The sequence below is a fragment of the Xenopus laevis genome, chromosome 4S (assembly GCF_017654675.1).
Source record: "Xenopus laevis strain J_2021 chromosome 4S, Xenopus_laevis_v10.1, whole genome shotgun sequence".
NCBI classification, from domain to species: Eukaryota; Metazoa; Chordata; class Amphibia; order Anura; family Pipidae; genus Xenopus; species Xenopus laevis.
The window spans coordinates 46,530,227-46,547,919 of NC_054378.1; the positions used below are offsets into that span (position 1 = coordinate 46,530,227).

The 17,693-nt window shown below is 38.6% G+C and overlaps 1 protein-coding gene and 1 long non-coding RNA gene across 3 annotated transcripts; one reads left to right on the forward strand and one right to left on the reverse strand.

The window, feature by feature from the left end:
* Positions 1 to 3,534: 3,534 nt before the first annotated feature.
* On the reverse strand, positions 3,535 to 8,997 carry snrpe.S (small nuclear ribonucleoprotein polypeptide E S homeolog). Its single transcript, NM_001092031.1, is given in 5 exon segments — positions 3,535 to 4,017; positions 5,756 to 5,834; positions 6,339 to 6,401; positions 6,483 to 6,509; positions 8,865 to 8,997. Coding segments are annotated over 5 exon segments (282 nt in total). The 5' UTR covers positions 8,922 to 8,997; the 3' UTR covers positions 3,535 to 3,961.
* A 105-nt stretch (positions 8,998 to 9,102) lies between these two features.
* Positions 9,103 to 13,526, forward strand: LOC121393257. Of its 2 annotated transcripts, none has more exons than XR_005960908.1 (3): positions 9,103 to 9,189; positions 12,286 to 12,479; positions 13,335 to 13,526. It is a non-coding gene; the product is annotated as an uncharacterized LOC121393257 (long non-coding RNA). The 2 variants fall into 2 exon arrangements; XR_005960909.1 differs by having other exon boundaries at positions 9,105 to 9,189; positions 12,295 to 12,479.
* Positions 13,527 to 17,693: the final 4,167 nt, after the last annotated feature.

The following is a 17,693-nucleotide window of genomic DNA, read 5'->3' on the forward strand; positions in this document are numbered from 1 at the left end:
GAACAGTGGTGAACCTTCCCAGGAGTGGCCGGCCAACCAAAATTACCCCAAGAGCGCAGAGACAACTCATCCGAGAGGCCACAAAGGACCCCAGGACAACATCTAAAGAACTGCAGGCCTCACTTGCCTCAATTAAGGTCAGTGTTCACGACTCCACCATAAGAAAGAGACTGGGCAAAAACGGCCTGCATGGCAGATTTCCAAGGCGCAAACCACTTTTAAGCAAAAAGAACATTAAGGCTCGTCTCAATTTTGCTAAAAAACATCTCAATGATTGCCAAGACTTTTGGGAAAATACCTTGTGACAAAAGTTGAACTTTTTGGAAGGTGCGCGTCCCGTTACATCTGGTGTAAAAGTAACACAGCATTTCAGAAAAAGAACATCATACCAACAGTAAAATATGGTGGTGGTAGTGTGATGGTCTGGGGTTGTTTTGCTGCTTCAGGACCTGGAAGACTTGCTGTGATAGATGGAACCATGAATTCTACTGTCTACCAAAAAATCCTGAAGGAGAATGTCCGGCCATCTGTTCGTCAACTCAAGCTGAAGCGATCTTGGGTGCTGCAGCAGGACAATGACCCAAAACACACCAGCAAATCCACCTCTGAATGGCTGAAGAAAAACAAAATGAAGACTTTGGAGTGGCCTAGTCAAAGTCCTGTCCTGAATCATAGAGATGTTGTGGCATGACCTTAAAAAAGGCGGTTCATGCTAGAAAACCCTCAAATAAAGCTGAATTACAACAATTCTGCAAAGATGAGTGGGCCAAAATTCCTCCAGAGCGCTGTAAAAGACTCGTTGCAAGTTATCGCAAACGCTTGATTGCAGTTATTGCTGCTAAGGGTGGCCCAACCAGTTATTAGGTTCAGGGGGCAATTACTTTTTCACACAGGTTTGGATTTCTTTTCTCCCTAAATAATAAAAACCCTCATTTAAAAACTGCATTTTGTGTTTACTTGTGTTATCTTTGACTAATAGTTAAATGTGTTTGATGATTAGAAACATTTTGTGTGACTAACATGCAAAAGAATAAGAAATCAGGAAGGGGGCAAATAGTTTTTCACACCACTGTCTGACTTACACTTTATGATTGTAAGTTTCTTATAAGCTCATCTGTATATGTTGAATGATTTTGCACTAAATTAGGTGAACTATCGGGCTTAGGACACATTTAATTAAATACTCTATGAATATTTTTACCGATGTTCAGCTCTATACAATGTTGCCTTAAGGGCACTAAATCTGACATGTTAATTAACTAGCTACATTGTTGATGGATACTTTGATACAAAAAATGTTACATATTAATTCTTGCCAACCTCTATGGCAGACTCCGATTCTTTGCGGTTTATTGCGTGTTTACATATACATTAAGTGATTTGCATACTTTGTTTCTACCCCCCTGACGCCATATGACATCAGCACTCCCCCTTTCCCGCCACTTGGTGTTTAAATGATTGGTTTGTTTGTTTTGCACTTTGAGAAAGGCTAGAGTGCTAGCCAAAACATCAGCAACTTTTTTGCTAAATAAATACACATTTATTCCTTCTAAGACCTGTGAGTGCTCAACTTCTTGCACGGATACATAGATATATATGTACATTTTTCAAGTGTGCACCTATAGATATATTTTTACTTGGCCTTCACTAATTTAATATTACATTTTTTTTTTTTAAATGGGCGTTGGTTTGGGCAATCACTCTCTTAAAAGCTGAAAGCTAGCGGCGGGGAAGGATCTAGCCTTCAGACTGAAACCAAGGTTCAGCAGACATTTACTTCAATTAATGCTACTATGCAGAGAGGCACTGGATCCTTTTACTATGACCAGAGGTAACAAGTTAGGGACCACCGTGCAGGGTTTACATTGCTGTGGTATGGTGGCTTATCAACTTTATGATCATAACTTTGTTACTAAAAAAAAACCCTGTCTTTGTGAACACCTGCACTTGCATATATACTGAATTACTTTAGACAGGGGCCCAGGGAATGTGCACTGCTTAATTTGGCCAAGTCAGTAGCACTTCCATTATACTTTAATACATTTTCACTTAGCCTTAGGAGTGCTCCCACAACCCTCCTTTGTATCAAATACTCATTAAATAGATACCATAACTGCAAAGCCCATTATTATTAACGATTGCAAACAAAATATTCACTCAGGAAAATAATGTTTAACCACAGCATTTGTGACACAAAAGGGAAGGATGCATGAGAATGGGTCAAAATTGCAATTTATTGATCTCTATGCTAGGAACCTGAATTAGTTTGTAAGCACTCAAATCATCATGTGATCCATTGCTCTAAGAGCTACTACTTACCTGATGTTGAACTAAATCTTAACTAAAGAAGTAGGCTAGAAATGTTGTACATTTAGTTTGAGCTTCTGTTCCAGCCCAAGGCAACCACAGCCCTTTAGCAGGAAGATCTGTCTCAAAAGACGCCCCAGTAGCTCCCCATCTTCTTTTCTGCCGATTCACATGCTCTGTGTTGTTGTCAGTTACTGATTAGCAATTAATACAGATAGAAATGTCACAATATAAGGCTGATTAGTAATTAATTCAGATAATTACTATATGGCAGCACAGAAACCAGTGCAACACCAGAATGTAATAATTAGCCCTGTAGCATCAGTTATATTACAGTCCAACCTCATTTTCTGCTTAATTTGTGACGACCCCTAAGCTTAGCTTCAACAGCTGCTGAGAGCCCATTGAGCATCTGAGTGTCAGAGACTTTCCAAGATGTTGAACCCATATGAACAAGTTTGAAGTCCTGGATCATTGCTGCTACTGAGAAGCTGAAACATTAGGCTGGTGCAAAAAGTTCAGTAAATGAAATATGTCCTTTTTAGCCATATTCATTTGTATGTTTCATACTTCTTTAAAACAAAACCTTAGGTGTAGCTTTGTTGTGAGTTTTCTCAATTACATATTTAAATACACCCAGACAAGTTGTTTGAACAATGTAGTTACCAATTACAAGTAAATAAGGTTTAACTATTATCTTTAGCATCACACGTAAACCGCTACAATTCTTTAAAGTGGCTGTACCCCAATACTTGCGGTTTTCATGGAAGTTGAGAAAATGTCTCTAACAGGCTCATTTATAAAAACACTGTGCAAATTTGTTCCCGGGGATTAACCAAAAGCAACAAGTGATTAGGTTTTTTTTTCAGCCAGCTGCAGGTTGAACTCTGAAAACAATCATCTCATTGGTTACTGCCCAGGTGCAAATTTTTCCTGTGTATACATAAATGACCCCCACCTACTCTTATGGGGACTGACATATGTGGTAGAGTGAGCTAAATTCAAAAAACAGTTTTTAATCTGAGAATTTGTACTACCAGAGTCAGTAAAGCACCGGCTGGGAAAAAATAAAAAGTAACCTGTGAGACCCCTAAAGTGTGAAAGACAGAACTCAACCCATCTCCACTGACAGGTACCAAAGGAGACGTCAGCTCGACATGAAGATTAAAAGAAAGATGAACAGACTACAACTTCCAATATCCAAGTAAGACACACTTAAAATTTGTATTTTTGTCTTAAATGTATTTAATACAAGAACAGTTTCAAAACATTTGATTTATCTGAATTCAGTATCAAGAACTTACTCTGTGGATACATAACCTTCATGAGCTCTAAGCCCAATCAGGCATTGTTTCTCTTTGAAAAAGAATAGATTTAACAGTTGTACACTTGTACAAAAGTGAACAATCCTTGCATTGACATCAGTTTCTATGTAATTGTCTGGAATACCTGAAATTATAACCAGTTTGATTTAAAAAATATATAAAGAAAAAAGTTTCACTGTAATCCTTACAGGCGTCATAACACAGTGACAAATCTACAATGTAGTTGAAAAAGTCCAAAAAGAGGGAAAAAAGTACCCGGTTTCATTCCTTCTGTTTTCACAGATGAAAATGTTTGGGAACAGCAGAGGGGAACAGATTTATCCGAAGCATTAATTCATGACACTCTGTAGCAAAGTGATGTTATCGCCTTTCAACATGATACGCCCTGAAACACAAGAATAAAGAAGTCAATTTAAAAAACTCAAGTATTGCCAAGTAAAGGTATAATGTAATAAAAACTGTGTGTAACTGGGAAAGATGTTTAAGGCTGTTTACAGGAGCTCCTCTCTGCAGTGTGTCAGCACTATGCATTTCTCACCAATACACATCAATGCAGAGACACGGCTGAACAGAGCCGAGTGAATCAGCTTCTCCCCAGCTGCAGAGAAAATATAGGCAAAGTAGAGGAGAGAGAGCCTCCTGTGATCTCCCAGCCTTATTTATAATTAGGGCATAAGGGTACAGGGAAAAATCCCAAGAGCTTAGTTAACATCCCTATTTACAGCTCAGGAGATGAAACAAATGCTTAAAAACACTCCCATTCCCATTTACAGCATCACTAAGCATGAAGAAACTGTAGAATGACTTTGTAGGCAATTGGTGGAAACGCAAATTGTAAAGAAGGGTGGGGAAATTGGTGATTTAATGCATTTTGCCCAACACCAGGCAACAAAACACTGGTTATCTCTGCTTTTGCCACAGTCCTCGGACATACACTAGTATACTAGTAAAACAACAACTGTCATACTGTCTCATGTATAATCACACAAATTACCTATAGGTCTTGGTGTTTTAGTTATTAGAAACTCCCTGAAGCTTTTTTTTTTTTTAATGAAGTTGGGCTGCTGGAGAAAGGAAAGGCATGCATAAAAGCAAATTAACACTGCCTATATGTACAGTACTTATAGGACTACAGTACAGGTATAGGATCAGTTATCTGGAAACCCGTTATCCAGAAAGCTACGAATTACAGAAAAGCTGTCTCCCATAGATTCCATTATAAGCAAATAATTAAAATTTTTACAAATGATATTCTTTTTCTCTGTAAAGATAAAACAGTACCATGTACTTGATCCTAAGTAGGACATATTTAATCCTTATTGGAAGCAAAACCATTTCATTGCATTTATTTAATGCTTATATGATTTTCTATTAGACAAGGAATAAAGATCCAAATTATGGAAAGATCTGTCTGGGGCATTCTGGATAAGAGGTCACATACCTGTACATAGTAGCTACAGTGACCATGTGACAAAAAGTCCATCTCTTGTGTCAGTAATGCGTGTGCAAAACCCATTAATTAGCATATGTAATGCTATGTGATTTGCAGGGACAGAGCATGGTCTGGGCCACAATACTAAAATCTTCAAGATGTAATAGTAGTGCACAGTCCCTTCATGAACAGTGCCCGTGTAGTTTATTCAGAAAACGACCACTGACCTAGCACTTGCAAAGTTAAAAGCTAAATCAGAGGGAAAAGAAAGTGCCAGCAAGGAGATATCTCCCCAACAGGGACAGTAACAAAGGTGACAAAGCTGCTAATGATCCGCAACCAGCAACACAATGAGCAAAATGCAAGTACATAATGACCATACACAACTGTAGCACAGGATAGAATAGCAAACATTCAAAAGTCACACAAATAACGGAGCCGACAGCAGATGGTTATCTTTACCATAACATGACAATTAATAGAATTCTGATCCTGCCCAGTTGTTGACAGACTTTGAATTAAGGATTATACCCAGAAGATATGCTAAAAAATGCATCTTTTATTTTTAGCAAGAGAATTAGGATAAACTTACTGAAAACCTTGTTTTCATGCCAAAAAAATGTATTTATTAAATGCAACCCCACCAGTACAGAGGTTAACCTACATATATGTAAAAAGGTCTAATACGCACCAATCGGTTTTCGTGACTTTGTTTTGAGATGGATTTCTTCTGAGTCGTCCAGCACTAGATTCATGTATTCATCAAAGCCCTGGTAAAAAAGAAGTGAGATACATTAACAGTGCCCCCACAATTTGTATTCATTTCTCATACATTAGACCTTTTGGACAGACTCTACTGCCCTGCAACTGTCTCTGTAATATTTTATACAAATTGGAAAATACCCCAATAAGTAAACCAAACATAGTAAAGTATAAACAAAAAGCACTGTAGCAACCGAACGTTTTGGATGGTTTAGAAATTCAACCTGCACTACAGACAAGAACAGCACAATCTATTGATGTCCTCAAAACCACCTAGTGGCTATCTTCCCCATTAACCATTCAATTGTAGATAAAGTTACAGTCTCTCTTTTCTCTAAATATTCATATGTATAAAAATGCAAATCATGTATCTAAATTATTGACGAACAATGATGCAGCCATCCACCTAACTGACCCAAGGCTATTTGTTATACTTCACATAGTAAAAGGCCTATAATGCTGAAACTGAAATGTTTTTCTTAAATTTAAACATGAAGTCAAGAATTACTTACAATGATGCAGCCTTCAATACGCATATTCACTTGCTCATACAACCACACCTGAATCCGTGATCTCTGAAACAGGCACAGAGGGTAATTAGAACACACATAAAAAATGTAAACACTTAAACAAAAAATAAAAAATCTGTAACTTACATTTTGAAGATACCTGAAGATCAAATTCTGGCAGCAACGTTAAGGCAAACAACTCACTAAAATGCAGGAATATATTTTTTACTATACTATAGATGTAATTGGTGTAACACTATATGTACATTTTAGCAAACGAATCATGTTAAAGACCTAGCAAATCTCAGTAAGGGGGCAAATGCTGTTGTATGATTTAATGAGTCTATAGTATAGCTTTGTTTAGAATAAGGAATTGCCTATAACAGGGGTCCCCAACCTTTTCTACTCAAGAGCCACATTTAAATGTAAAAAGAGATGGAGAGCAACAAAAGCATGAGAACGTCTGTGGGAATGTCAAATAAGGGCTGTGATTGGCGGTTTGGTAGCCCCTATGTGGACTGGCAGCCTAAATGAGGCTCTTTTTGACAGTACACCTGGTTTTTATGCAACGAAAACTTGCCTCTAAGCCAGGATTTCAAAAATAAGCACCTGCTTTGAGGCAACTGGGAGCAACATCCAAGGTTTTATTTTAGTGTTTACAAGTGCATACTGGACACACAATGTATATACAAGTATGGGATCTGTAATCTGGAAACCCATTATCCCGAAGCTTCCAAATTGCATAAATGCTGTCTCCCATAGACTGCATTATAATCAAATAATCCAATTTAGTCAAAATTATGTCCTTTTTCTTTGTAATAATAAAAGAGTAACTTGTACTTGATCCAAACTAAGATATAATTAATCCTTTATGGAGGCAGAACCAATCTGTTTGGTTTATTTAATGTTTACATGATTGGAAATATATATATATATATATATATATATATATATATATATATATATATATATATATATATATATATATATATATATATATATATATATATTGAAAAAGGATTGCGGCACTCACAGGGTTTTAGTGAAAAAACAAAAAATGTTTTATTATTAAGCCTCAACGTTTCGATCCCCCACAGGGATCTTCGTCAGGAGCAAAAACAAACATTATTTATTTATTTTATATATATATATATATATATATATATATATATATATATATATATATATATATATATATATATATATAGAAAAAACAAAGAAAGTCTTTCGCACACCTTCCAATATTAACAATAACCAGGTGCTGCTGTCTTGTCAATTATGTAAAATTCCGGTTGTAGTTAACAGCGCACACTGGGATTCTTTAAAAGATTAATTTATTTATCAAATATTAAAATTCACACGTATCGACGTTTCGGTCCGGATCTGAAGATGAAAATGGTCCAAGATCCGGACCGAAACGTCGATACGTGTGAATTTTAATATTTGATAAATAAATTAATCTTTTAAAGAATCCCAGTGTGCGCTGTTAACTACAACCGGAATTTTATATATATATATATATATATATATATATATATATATATATATATATATATATATATATATATATATATATATATATATATCTATCTATATATATGCACTCTCAGGTCTTATAAATAAGAAAAAATATTTATAGTGGGCACAAAAACTGACGTTTCGGCTGCGAACAAGGCTAGACAGCTAGCGGAAACATTAGCAGTTTTTTGCTGAATAAACGCAATTTTTTTCACCTTGGATAAGACCTGTGAGTGCATGCCTTATTTGGGACAGTTATCTTATTGTTTATATTTTGTACCCAGGCACTTTTAACCTTTATACGTGCTGTGCCGGCTTCAAGCAAGTTTTCGAGTACATATACACATATATCTATATATCTATATATATATACACACCATTTTTTTTTTTTTTAAATGCACTGAAGTGTTTTTGTCAACTTCAAATTCAACCATCTGATTAAGTTCTGAACATGCAAAAGAGTCATCATGGTTTACTACTGCCCTCATATAATTAATTATAAAATAAGTTCATTTTAAGCAACGTTCCAATAGACATTCATTACACGTGTTATTTGTAAGTATAACTTCCAGTGAAAGCAGGGCCTGTCTCCAGCTATCCTCTGCCCTAGTGGCTCGGACTTTTGAAACATCATTTTTTGAAACTCATTTATTGATATACGGCCAGCAAGTTACCCGGCTCTTTTACATTAACGGGTAATCTTCTCCTTGTTCTTTTACATTAACAGGCAGTGTTTGTCCTTTGGGGATGACAATGTAACTCTCTCTCCGACGTGTTTCAGGAGAGGAGACTCGTACAACTCATATTATAGACTGCCCATATGTAATGGCTCAGTATGTGTTGGGAGTCAACTCGAAACAATGGCGGCAATTACAAATGAATCGCCAAATAAATCATGTCAATAAGAACAGGGCCTCTGCTCAGTCTCACGGCACAAAGCGTCACAAAACAAGCGCTAAAGATGTTATTATAGTCTTAGTGGTAAGTACAAGCAAAACAATAAAAGGATACGATGGGCTGCACCATCACTTTCTGCACTTTCTGGCCTCCTTGCCCGCGGTACGCCATCTCTGCTGCCTCGTTAGCTGCTAGTTCCCAGTAGATAAGACGCCGTGTGTGACGTTACGAACGTCTCCGCCACGTGACCTTCGGCGCGTATTCGGCGCCTTCGTCAAATGGCGGTCACGCTGGGATTGGCTGGAGCCGTACGCTACTACAGTGCTCCACTTAGTAGTTGTTTACGCTGACTAGCTTTAGGATTTTTCTTTGGGGCAGGGTTTTATTCAGTCTTCCCTTGCGGCTGCGAACCTGTTACATACTTGCTGGTCTGTGTAAGGTGTGTGTCCTTGATATTAGGGGGTTATTGGAGGCTGTTTACACATAATGCTTTTGTGTGGTAACTCGGAGGGCCCAAGAATAAGCAGAAGCCACCCACACGTGACGCAGTTCCATTAGTCTGATTTATAGCGGCCATTGGCCCTGCTGCATCAGGTAACACGTGCTCCTAATGACAGAAGAGTTTTATTAGACATGTTGGGACGAGAATAAACCCGGGTATTGCGCTTTATAGCAACCTATACCCTAATACATACCTACATGTGAATAACAGCCACACTGTACAATGATCAAGAAGTGAAGACATATAAATATCCCAATGTAAAGTGTAGTGGCACTTAAAAGGGGTTGTTCACCTTTAAATTCACTAACCTCCGAAAATTCACCAGCGACGGCTTTGCTCACACCGCCACACTTTGCCAGGCGTAGATTTGCCAGGACAAAGCTAATTCACTAAAATCCGAAGTTGCGCCCAGGATGCCGAGGAAGTTGCGCTAGCGTAATTGCGCCGAGTGAAGCGAAGTTGCGCTAGCGTTGCCTAATTTGCATACGGCAGGAAGTTAAAGTTGAATGGACGTATATGTTGCAGCAAATACATTACACTACACAATCCTGGGAAAACTTCATAAAATAGAGTTTTTATATTGCCCTACACATGAGCCCACTATGTGCCATATGTTAGGAAATGTAGGGGGGAAGCCGGTTACCCACAAAAAAATTCATGCTCTTTTTCAGCCTATCACCCTGAAAAAGTAAAAGTCGCCAGCGTTTTTTTTTTGGACTTAAATTAAATTAAAAAATTTCAACTTATTTTTTGAGGAACTCCTATCTACTCTATTGCACTTCTCCCGGTCTGAGGTGGCGAAGGCAAGTCTGGCGCAAGATTGAACGTTCAGTAAAATCCTCATCTTAGTGAATTTGCGTAGTTACGTTAATTCGCCAGAGCGCAAATTCGCCAGGCATTAGGGAGCGAAGTACCGCTAGAGTCTATCTCCTTCGATAGCGAAGTTATGCCAGTTGCGAAGTTAGTAAATCGGCGAAGTACCAAAATGACGTCACGCTAGCAAATTTTTCCCCGCATTAGTCACTTTGCCCTTTAGTAAATTTGCCCCATAGTATGATGTAAGGGTGATATTCTGAGACAATTTGCAATTGGTTTTCATTTTTGTGGTTTTTAAATGGGGGTCAGTGACCCCCATTTGAAAGCTGGAAAGCATTAGGAAAAGAAGGCAAATAATTCAAAGATTATAAATAATGAAGACCATGTCAAAAGTTGCTTAGAATGAGTCATTCTATAATATACTACAAGTTAATTTAAAGGTGAACCACCCCTTTAAATAAACAGTATGTGTGCCATGGTATAGAAGAATATGACTGAATTTAAACATCCAAATAAAAGTTTCTTGTGTAGGATATATTACATATTAACTGGCTAGATTCTAATAAGATTAAAGGGGACATTTTACATAACCTTCATATTCAGATATATGATTAATCTTTCCTCAAACCATGCAGTGATGCAGGAAAAAAAATATTTGATGAGAGGTGGAAGTGTCTGTTCATTCTCTCATAGGAAATGGTCACAGCACTGACTGACGGGCTGAGCTCTGCTGTAGCTTGGAAAACTCTTCCCATCTCCCTGCCTGTGTGTCTGTTCCCAGTCTGCACATAACTGTCCTATGTCCATCTCTCTGCCATATCCCTGCCACCTGGGAGCTGTAGTTTAGGAACTTTAGGCTGCACATTTTGGACACCTGGGATGTGGGGGGTAAACCCTTTTCTACCACTTTCTAGAAACATAATTGATGGATTTTTCCCATTTTACTAAGTCCAAGGCCGCTATATCTAGTTATATGCAGCTTGGAAGTCTTCCAGCCACCCTCCCCTTACGTGCACAGATTTATGCTGAAGCTGTTTGTAAAGCAAGCGCTCTCCCTCTATACTGCTGCCCCCTGCGACCCACCCACTCCTCGTTGTGTAGTGCAGGGAAATTCATTGGGGAGGGGGGAGGAGCGGGGTGGGTGACGAGTGGAGTTAAATCTAAACAGTTTCAGCTTTAAGCAGGCTAAATGTGTCACTGCTGGGATACAGCTGCTTTAAATCAGTGGATCACTTCTTCTCCTAGCTCCTCACTTGCGTGCCTGTCAGTGCTCCATTCTGCTCCCCTCGCAACTAGGGTTGCCATCCGGCCGGTATTTTACCGGCCAAGGCCAGGGCCGGTATTACAAATTTACCGGCAATGTAGCTACCGGTAAATTTGTAATACAATTAAAAAGAGCCCTCGGCCTGCCCCCAATCCCCTTGAACTTACCTTTTCTTTGTGGTTCGTTTAGTGTCCGTGGCGCGGCCCCGCCCCCTTTGACGTCATGCCCTGCCCATTTTGACGTCACCGCCCGCCCCTTTGCGTCCCCGCCCCCCACAGCCGGTAAAGAAATGTTAAAAAGGTGGCAACCCTACTCGCAACCTAATTGTTCGATGCCCTGTGCTTGTGTGACCCGCACCCGACCCTAACCCGCCCTGCTGCAGCCCGCGCCCACCCGCACTTCCGGGGTCCTTTTATAGACCCGCGCCGCCCCACAGATGACATCACAATGATGTCACAAAAGGGGCGGGGCGAGCAGATGCTGGATGCCGGCATTTGAACGTGGCGGGCAGGGAGGGCAGGAGAAGAGCTCAACCCGCACCCGTCCGCCACCCGCAAGGGGCAGTGCGAGGTCGAAGCTGGGTGAGTGGGCGGGGAAAGCGCAAGCAGCACTGAGAAGGACCCAGGCTTGATTGACATAGTAAGTTGATGAGGGTCAGCGCTAAAAATAGCTAGGAGAGAAGAGAATATGGCATAGAGAGATCTTATAGTGTAGTATTTAGTTGTGAGTGTTGTAATCTTAAATGTGTGCCTATTTTAATCTTTACACACCACGTGTTCAGTAATAGGTGGGTACTCACAAATGTTTAAAAATATAATCAGCATATAACTCAAAATCACGAGCTGTAGCTTCCAAATAGAATTCCTTGCTGTAAAAAGATGTGGAGCAGTAATAGTGTAAAAACTTTTATTACTGATAAAAATACTTAAAATTGTGCACTCACAAATTTGTAGTTAATACAGGCATATCGAGTCATCAAAATTTCCTCGCCATAGTATATCAAGGACCCCAGTGTTCACGGTTCAACCCTGACCAGCGGTGTTGCCACGTCTGTGTATGGATTCTCCGGCGCTTGGAGATGACGTCTACAGCCTTCACCTGACACGTTTCGTCGATATACGACTTCCTGAGAGGCTCAAATTCTAAAGTATGCGGTTCTCTCCTTTTACGGATCCTGGTTGCCTAGGTCATGCGTCCCTGCACTTCCTTTCCAAAAGTGCGGTGCGTTACCATAGCAACTAAACCCTAATGTCCACTCCGCTTACCACATTGCAAATTATTAATACTTTCCCACTAGCACAAACATATTTTGAATGTCCCCAGCATTGGATCCCACAGCATCAAGTGGTTTAAGTGCTTCAGTGTTTCTTTCATGGTATTATCCATTAAGAGAATTAATTTACAATTAGGAATTCAGGAGATCTTTAAATTTCTTTTACCTGGCTTTTCACTAATTATGATTATTTATACCTTTAAAAATTACCTAATCTATTACCGGTATACTCAATCCCTCCACATTATTAGTTAAAATTTGCATTTTTGTTACATATATATAGGGAGTTTTTTTTTTATAAAATTTGTATATATCAAGAAGGTATATTGTACATAAGTTTAGATAAAGACTTCTCCTAAAAAGGGACCTTAGATTGAAGTCTATGTTGAGGCCCTTAGGTTCGAATGTTCCCATTTTATATATCCTTCTGCTTTCGCAATCTTAGAGTATCTTCTACAATGTTTCCCCCCCTCCACTTTCTGTTTAATGCCTCCACACCCCAATATGTTAGACCCTTGGGGTTACATCTATGTAACGCCTTAAAATGTTTAGATACACTAAGGGTTTCTATACCTTTCTCTATATTTCTCAAATGTTCCCTAATTCAACTTATTTTGTCGTTTGAATACTAAGCTCAAGGAGAACGAGCCTTCCTGTGGGTCGGTTTTAAAAGGGGATTTCCAGAAACTGTTTTGGACACAACCTTATTAAGTATTTTGATTGACATAGTGCCTAGATGACATCGGCAACCAGCACCTCACACCAATGCACGCCCAGTCCTTCTGAGTGGCTGCTGCTCAGTGAAAGTGAAAAAAAGAGATGGCCGACGGCTGCCCTGGATTACTGTAGCTGTAACAGGACAGGAAATCAGGAGAAAGGGAGAAGCGTGATAAGAAATGCTAAGATAACAAATAAAGTGGACCCAAAGGTATCTAAAACATGTTTTATTCAATTTTATTGCAAAAAGAATTGATTAAGCTACAGTTCAAAATTATGGTATATGTCCCCTTTAATATCTATGGAGCATTAAAGGATGCCATTTATCCTATCCTTCTCATTCATCCATTTTTTGTAAAACTATTTTCAATTTTAATCAGTTTTGTATACTATGAAGCCTGTAATGCGATAGCTATATTTGTAGAAAGTTTTTTTTTAATACAGATAAAGTCTTACTAAAGGGGTGGTTCACCTTTGAGTTAACTTTTAGTATGATGTAGAGAGGGATATTCTGAGACAATTTGCAATTGGTTTTCATTTTGTATTATCTGTGGTTTTTGAGTTATTTCGCTTTTTATTCAGCAGCTCTCCAGTTTGCAATTTCACCAATCTGGTTGCTAGGATGCAAATTACCCTAGCAACCATGCACTAATTTGAATAATAGACTGGAATATGAATAGTATAGAGCCTGAACATAAAGATAAGTAATAAAAAGTAGCAATAACAATACATTTATAGCCTTACAGAGCATTTGTTTTGTAGATGGGAGTCAGTGACCCCAATTTGAAAAGTTGCTTAGAATTAGCCATTCTGTAACATACAAAAAGTTACCTTAAAGGTGAACAACCACTCTTGCTGCAGCTAGAGTTAATTTGAGGTATTTTAGTATGTTGTCAAGAATGACGTATTACAGAGGATAAACCAGTTTTTATTATCAATACCCATGAGATTAAATCGAGAGGATAATGAAAATTGAGAAAATGATCTTGAATATCTTTCCAAAATGTTGAATTAGAGGACATTCCCAGGGTAGATGTAAATAATGAGGTAAAGAAAAACACATTTGGGAGAGCTGTTAAGGTATTTGCCATTATTTGAATGAAAGTTAAATCCTTTGTATGTCAAAGGGATCAATCTGTAATTTGTTCTCTCAGTACTCTAGAAAGTAGTTTATAAAAGTAGAATTTACTAAGGATTCTGCAGAAACTTCATGATGCATTTTTTGCTGTGGATTCTGTGGGATGAGAATATTTTTCCATAGATGGGATTGAATGAATCTAATTTTGATACAAAACACAGAATGAAATCGCCGGAGCTTGGTCTAACCCACACTTTGGAGTTGAGCAGCTGCTAGAAGCACCCTTGTGCCAGCACTCAGTCTAACCCACACTCTGGAATTGACCAGCTGCAATAAACGATAAAAAGCCAATATTTGTACAGAGAGAGAAATTACCAGCACACAGTTTGCCTTTAATATTAATTGTGTGTATTACAAAAAAATGAGGTGTTAGTACCACACATTGGACAAAATATGTAAGCTCATGTGCCACGTCAAGGCCCCTCATTGTACGCAAGTCCTACACTAGCCATTAGCATTTAAGTTTTTAGTGCATTTAAAATCAAGTGCCCCAGTAACAGTGTGACTGGGTAGTAAGACCAACAGTGCACTTACCCTTAATTACATTTTTCTCTCAACCAAATGTTATCTGATTGAAAGGAGATGTATTTTTTGGGTTTTTTTTAAAAAAAAATCTCAATTTGCACCAAAAAATACATACAAAATTTAATGAAATATGACATTACAGTCGTGAATAGGATTACATATGTAAATTGGAGTAGGCCTACACACATTCCTCGTCCTACACCCAATAACCAGAAACTTACACTACACATCTGATTGTCCTAAACAGTAAAATAGTTACAGTTTCTTTTCCCTTCAGCTGTTAGAGTTGCCTCCTTTCGTATAGATTTTTCTGGCCTGAATGAGAAGTCCCTTCTTGGTAAAATCAAGGGAAATGGGCAAAGTGGTGATGTCACGGAGCCGGGATTGGGCAGGTATGGCACATCGGGGTGCAGAACTAGGCATATTGGGCAATTGTAAGCTGTGGGAGATGAGAGGGAATGTTTAAAAAGTTTTTTTAACGAACCACTGTAGGGAGGGAAGGAGAAGATTCTCCTTATTTCTGGGGAACAATCTAAAAACAACTGAATTGAAGAAATTATTTGGCAGATGAATAACCCATTTTATTGCCGGTAAATTAATAATACCCAGCCCCCGGTTATAGTTGGTGTTTTTCTGGCTAGCCCAGTCAAATATCAGCTGTGTGGCAACCTTTGGGGCTATACCTATTTTCACTTGGCATTGTATAAAATAAAATGCTATCAGGACATTTATAAGTATTCTTTTGTGTTTGAGTTGTTATTGGTAAGGGATTTCTCCCTACCAAGTCCTCGGACATACTGTATACCAGGTAGTAAATACATAGGAAGTTTCCTGTTGTTGATTGTGGGGTAATGTCTGTACATATTTTGTCCAGGTAGCAAAGAAGGTAGTTACTTAGTGCTCTATGTTCAAGGTGGCTTCCAGCCAATCCATGTGATAGGCAAAATCAAGCTTAGTAATCGTCATTTCAAGTGATGGGGGGAGGGTTGATAACCAAGAATACTGTGTCTCCCAAGATTGCCCACAAAGATGTGAGATGTATCTGAAAATGTAGCGTGAATTTACAAAAGGAGGTGACAGTCTCCCAGAATTGTTTGATCAATGGACAAGACCATAGACAGTGGTAAATATCTGCGTTTGGAGCCTGGCACTTTGGGCAGGCATTAGTTTCAGATCATTCCACTTGTTTCCGTAACTTGGGACAAAAATGTTGCAAAACATTCAGAAACGTAACATAAAAATTACTTTTAAATTAAAAACTGATATGTATTTAAATTGTAAGGAATTTTTTTTCGTATAAGGTCTGGAAATTCTCTATGCCCCTCTCAAAATCCTTATCCAATAGTGAAGGTTTAAACATTTTGGACTTAAGGAAGATGAAAGGTTGTATTGTGACCAATCAAAATAAGCAATCGTTTGGGTTATCGATTTTCTCTGATAGAATGTTACAAATCACTGTTTTGTGCATAAAGCCTAATTTGGAAATATATTTGTTAAAGAATGAAATGGGGAAAGTGTAAATCAGAGAATCATTTAAACTAGGCTTGTTGAACCAAAGGGGTAGTTGAAAATAAAACAATTTCTCTTTGTCAGAGATTTGACATTTGCTTATACAATCACCCCAACAAAGAATATTTGTAGGGGAATTGAGATGTTGTAACCAATTAATATTTTTTCTTTTACATTTAGGAGACTGGAGGCTAAGCCGAGCAGAGGAGACTCGCGTTCCTTGTTAAAGGGGAAGGAAAGTCTTTTTAACTTGAGGGTGCCACAATTTAGGCATCCCAAGTGATTTTATTTACTTAACAGATAACCCAGGCTGCTGCTCCTGTCAACAGAAAACTGCACCGGCCCAGGGTTCTTCCAGAGATCACCACAGAGTGATTCTCTTTTCCACTTCTTCAGACATAACTGCACATTGTTGTGAAATAGCTGTTTTTTTCTTCTGTTGTTAAAGTATGACTTTTCACTCTGCTGTGTATGCACAGCTGCGGGAATAAAGAATAAGCATGAACAGGATCCCTCTGTGTAGCTCACTGGGCCTCTGCAGTTTTCTGTTGATAGGAGCAGCAGCCCTGGGTATATACAATCACTTAGAGCTGCCTAACGTTTGTACCTGAGGCAAAAAGTGTTATATCACGCCAGCCTTTTATTATAGCAAGAGGAATCAGGATACACCCTTGTTTTCAATGGCCAAAAAAATTGTATTTATGTTAAGTCATGCACCCACCACCAGTACACAGAGATTTAGATACTAACCACTAGCTATGTAAAAAGGTCTAAATTACCGCACCCCAATTGGTTTTCTTTCTGATCTTCTGTTTGTTTTGAGATGGATTCTTCCCGGACGATCTCCGAACCCATCTAGATTCATCTGTACTTCATCCAAAGCCCTAGGTAAAAGAGAAGTGCAGATACCTATCTACACAGTCACCCACAATTGTCATTCAGTTCTCTACATAGACCTTTTGGATTACAGACCCATCTATCTGCCCTCGCAAGCTGCATCTGCCCATCTAAGGAACACTTGTAATCACTTTTTATCATCAAATTGGACAAGACTACACCAACATAGGCGATCTGGCTGTTCAACACCAAACATCAGCATCAAAATAAGTAAACAAAAAGCACTGTGGCAACCAAACGTCTTTGGCATGCCTTCGTCAGAAATGTCTACACTGCACTACAGACAAAGACAGCACAAATTC